Source organism: Cariama cristata, unplaced genomic scaffold, assembly GCF_000690535.1.
Source record: "Cariama cristata isolate BGI_N322 unplaced genomic scaffold, ASM69053v1 scaffold34729, whole genome shotgun sequence".
Lineage (NCBI taxonomy): Eukaryota > Metazoa > Chordata > Aves > Cariamiformes > Cariamidae > Cariama > Cariama cristata.
Window position 1 is genome coordinate 1 of NW_009638014.1, and position 5,223 is coordinate 5,223.

The 5,223-nt window shown below is 59.9% G+C and overlaps 1 protein-coding gene across 1 annotated transcript; it reads left to right on the plus strand.

The window, feature by feature from the left end:
• Positions 1-4,844, plus strand: BCL9L (B-cell CLL/lymphoma 9-like). The gene is given in 5 exon segments (XM_009708562.1): positions 1-209; positions 211-1,640; positions 2,115-2,375; positions 3,696-4,149; positions 4,151-4,844. Coding segments are annotated over 5 exon segments (3,048 nt in total).
• The last annotated feature ends 379 nt before the right edge of the window (positions 4,845-5,223 follow it).

Genomic DNA, 5,223 nt, shown 5'->3' on the forward strand with positions numbered 1-5,223 from the left:
ATGATGATGCAGCGGCTGAACCAGGACAGCCTGACACCAGAGCAAGTGGCCTGGAGGAAGTTGCAGGAAGAGTACTACGAGGAAAAGCGACGGAAAGAGGAGCAGATCAGCATCCATGGCCGGCCCATGCAGGAGATCATGATCCCGCAGTCGATGGGGAGCACGATGATGCGTGGGCCCCCGCCACCCTACCACAGCAAGCCCGGAGAGCGGGATGGGCAGCCAGCTGCGGGGACCCATAGATGTGCAGGACCCTATGCAGCTGCGGGGCGGGCCACCCTTCCCGGGGCCACGCTTCCCTGGGAATCAAATGCAGAGAGTCTCCGGCTTCGGAGGGATGCAGAACATGCCCTTGGATGCTCTTGGGCCCATGAATGCCATGCAAAGGCCGGTCAGGCCCGGCATGGGATGGAGCGACGATATGCCTCCTATGGGAGGCCCCGGGAACTTTCCACAAGGCACCCTGCCCTACCCGTCAGGGCAAGGGGACCCTGAAAGGTTCATGAATCCCCGTGCCAGAGAGGAGATCTTGCGGCATCAGCTGATGGAGAAGCGCCCGGTGGCCATGCAGAGGCCCATCGGGATGTCTGGCAGCTCCATGAGCCAGGGCATGGAAATGGAGAGGATGATACAGGCTCACAGGCAGATGGATCCATCCATGTTTCCCGGGCAGATAACGGGGGACAGCCTGAGCAATGCCCCAATGGGAGTGGATTTTGCAGGCACTCGGGGGATGCTGAGCCCCCCTATGAGTCAGTCGGGCCTTCGGGATATGGACGCACCCATGGGCCCTGGCAACCTCAACATGAACATGAATGTCAACATGAACATGAACATGAACCTCAACGTCCAGATGACCCCGCAGCAACAGATGATGATGTCGCAGAAGATGAGGGGCCCAGATATGATGGCCCACCAGGGCGTGAGCCCCGAGGAGCTGGCCAGGGCGAGGGCTCAGAATGGCAATGGCAGCGCAATGCTGGGGGGACCCCAGAAGATGATGATCCCCTCCCAGTTCCCCAACCAAGGACAGCAAGGCTTCTCGAGCGGGCAAGGGCCTTACCCCAACCTGCCCCAGGAGTTGGGCAGCAGCTCGGACATGTTCAGCCCTGAGCAGGGCACCATGCCCGTTGGGAGCATCAGTGGCACCACCCGGCTCAGCCACATCCCTCTGCCTCCAGCCTCCAATCCCACTCCCACGCAAGGGGGAAACCTGGCCAACATGCACCCAGCACCTTCCCGAGGGCTGGGCCGCCGGCCCTCCGACCTCACCATCAACATCAGCCAGATGAACTCCCCCAGCATGGGTCACCTCAAGTCTCCCACCCTCAGCCAAGTGCACTCGCCGCTGGTCACCTCCCCCTCTGCCAACCTCAAGTCCCCACAAACGCCCTCGCAGATGGTCAGCATGCCACCTTCAAACCAGTCCGGACCCCTCAAGTCCCCCCAGGTGATGAGCTCCTCGCTTAACGTCCGGTCTCCAACTGGCTCACCGAGCCGCCTGAAGTCCCCTTCCATGGCTGTTCCTTCCCCGGGTTGGGTGCCATCTCCCAAAGCCACCATGCCCAGCCCAGGAGTCAACCAGAGCAAGCAGACTCTCAGCATGAACTCGTCTACTTCCATGGGAGGACTGGAGCAGGGTATGCCGGGTATCTTGCGTGCGCGGTTGGTTTCGGCGAGTGGGCGGACGACTTTTCGTCTCTGGCCCGCATGCTCTCGCCGGAGTAAGGGGAGGCTTGTGCCTGTGAGTGCCCTTACATCTTGTGGAGCAAGTCTTTTTTTCCCAGGAATCCAAAGGGGGTTCTTTCGGGTCGATGGGAGGGCGAACAGAGCAGCTTTTACTTCGGCCCTGGCTCACGCTGCGGGATACTGGCCGCAAGAGATCTGTCTGTGCTGGGCTGTTGGGGGCACTTTGAAGCAGAATCCCCTCGCTGTTCTGGAGAAGGGTCTCCGCGTGAGCCTCCTCGGAGTCTGGAGGGTGCTGGCCTCTGCCAGCTCTGCATTTTGCAGCCTGCACCGGTCACCGCTGTCGGAAGGAAGGGATGGGGTTGCTGTCTGATGGGAGCGAGCCACGGTGCGCGGGCAGTACTAAGCTGGTCCTCTCTTGCTTGCAGGTTCCCTCCCATCTGGGCCTCGGAGCAGCTCTTCCGCACCAGCCAGTAACACCTCTAGCACCATGAATCCCAACATGCCTTTTACTTCCTCTCCAGATCCATCCCCTTCCCAGAACCCACTCTCGCTGATGATGTCCCAGATGTCCAAGTATGCCATGCCCAGCTCCACGCCGCTTTACCACAATGCCATCAAAACCATTGCCACTTCTGATGACGAGCTGCTGCCGGACAGGCCTATGCTCCCACCTGGAAGCATGTCGGGTACGTACTTCTGGGGCTGGGCTTGCAAGGGGTCAGAGCGTCTTATGGCTGCCGGCAGGCCTGAGGCACCGGGTGGAGGAGGCATTAGAAACTGCATTCTCCCGCCAACTGCCGTGCCGAGGAGCTTCAGTTCGCCCTCGTTCGTAACAGTCCGCTCGCTTTTCCGCCCGGTGCCCAGGCTGTCCCGTCAGCTTTGGGCTCAGGTATGCTGTCAGGAAAGGACGTGAGCCAGTCTGGTGTTGGAGGCACCCTTCTTCCACGAGCTCTGGAAGCTCTCAGAGCTACCTTTGCCCTGTGCGGACACATTGGCCCTGGATTTTCGTGGCTCCTGGAGTTGTCTCAGGCCCAGGACTTGCAGGCAGAGGTCTGCTGCCTGGAGCCCTCGTGTTCTTGTGTAGCGGGACAGGGGTGCTCTGAACAGGGCTTGGGGGTCTGGTGTTTTGAGGGGAGCCCAGGTGCCGCCACAGGGCTATGTCAGCACAGTTCCGATTTCAGTAGGCGACAGCCAGATACGCTCCGCTAGCTGGTGGCACTGGTGAGGACGGCTAGGCAAATGAGTGTGTTTTGTCACTTGGTGACCAGCCCGAAGGGGAATTCCAGCACGGTGTACCACTTGATTTAGGGGTTTAAAGCTGTCTGATAAATATTTTTGGCAGTTTTCAACATGAAAGATCACCTTTTTGACTCTTTCACTGCTGAGTAGTCACTTAGGCTGACCGCAGGCATGCAAATGCATTGGCCCTCTCCTAACCCGAACCTCTCTGTAGGCCCTGATCGCTCTGCTGTACGGATGAGCACAGTCCTCCCTCCCGGACAGCACCTGTGTTGGGCTGCCGGTTCTCTTGCCTTTTTTTTTTTTTCTTTCCTCCTCACCGCCCAAGGTTGTGTGGTGACGAGAGCTTGCTGGGTGGCTAACCCTGCAGGCCGGCAGCGGCAAAGGGTCAATCCTCGGTGCCTTCCAGGCGGCCGAGAGCCCTGCTCAGATCGCAGTGTAGGGCTGTCCCAACGTGCAGAGCCAGCCGGGACTCTAAGATCAGTGGGCTTTAAGGAGCTACAAATCCGGCCTGGGACTGGATAAAGCTGGAATAGCTCTCTGCTGCTCGCGGGTTTGGGGAGCTGGAGTCCGGTGCCGCTTTTTCCTGACGTTGGTGCTTTGCGAGCCTGTCTGGCGGCTGCTTACCGCGGCTGCTTACCGAGTGTCGCATGCCGTGCTCGGGGCTTTCTGAGCAGGAGCACTCAGCAGGCTTCCAGGGTGTGGATTTTGCAGCCCTGAGAGGCCTGTGAGCCGAGTTACTTCTCCTCTCTTTTTCCTCTCCTTAGGCGTGACGGGGAATCAGCCAAATCAACTGCACTTGAACTCTGTGGGGCCTGGATCCTCGCAGAGCCCCATGGGAATGAACCTGCCTGGTCAGCAACCCCTCTCGCACGAACCACCTCCCACCTCCATGATGTCCTCCCCGAACCCTCTGGGCTCCAACATTCCTATGCACCCAAGTGCACCGGGGGCGGGCGTGCCCCCCCAGAACCCCATGATGCTACCCCCGGGCCCCCAGGACTCGTTGAACCAGCAGTGCGGCCCCGTGCCCAACAGTTCGCAGATGATTCCTTCCAACCAGCTCGTCTTCCCCCGCATGCAGCAGCCCCACAACGCGATGCCGTCTCCCGCCGGAGGCATGCCCATGGCCCCTGGCGGCGGAGGTGGCCCTGGGATGCAGCAGCATTACCCGCCAGGGATGCCCTTGCCACCTGAGGACCTTCCCTCCCAGCAGCCCGGCCAAGCAGCACATGATGGGCAAGAACATCCCTCCTCGGATTGGCGAGCCCTACCCGCCCGTGCTTCCCGGGGTGGCGTCGGTGCTGAATGACCCCGAGCTCAGCGAGGTCATCCGCCCCACGCCCACCGGTATCCCCGAGTTTGACCTGTCCAGGATCATCCCGTCAGAGAAGCCAAGCAGCACCTTGCAGTATTTCCCCAAGAGCGACAGCCAAGCGCCCAAATCACAGCCTTCCAACCTCCACCTCATGAACCTGCAGAACATGATGGCTGACCAGCCCCCGGTGCGGCCAGGTATGAATGCCCCCAGCCTCCCCGGGCAGCAGGGCGTGCAGAGAGGACTCAGCATGCCCATGTGCCATCCCGGACAAGTGCCCATGCTGGGCAGGACAGGCATACCGCCCCAGCAAGGCATGATGGGCAACAGCATGCACCAGGGCATGATGTCTCCGCAGCAGAGCCTGATGGCCCAGCAGAATTTCATGCTGATGCAGGCCAAGCAGAGGAGCATGTCTGTGTCAGGGGAGATGTATGCCCAGACAGGACACATGATGTCACCTCAGGGCTCTCTCATGGGGCCCCCGCCTCAGCAGAACCTCATGGTCACGCACCAGATGAGGCAGAGGAGTGTCTCCCTGGACAGCCAGATGAGTTACATCCCCGGGCCTGGGAACATGGCGAACCTGCCTTTCTAACCCCGGCTGGCGCTCGGGGTGGGGAGGGGACAGGGTGCTGCCCGTACACACATTTTTAAACCTTTCTTTGGGGGAGGGTTGGGGGCCAACGCCGGTGGAGGACACCACGTGGGATGCTTTTCATATCGGATTCGCCTCTACACAGAAAACCAGATGTGCAGTAAACTTGATGTGAATTGGGTTTCTTTTTCCTTTCTTTTTTGGGGAAGGGGAGGGTGGAGGGGCTGGGAGTGGGGCCGTTACTTTGAACCCTGCGTGGGGGCCAGGGACATCCAGACCCTGTGGCAGTTTGTAAAGTTTTCATTTTTGGTTTTCCTCCATCAAGTGTTTTTTCTTTCCCTTTTTCTCCTCTCTTTTTTTCTCCCCCCCTTTCCCCCCC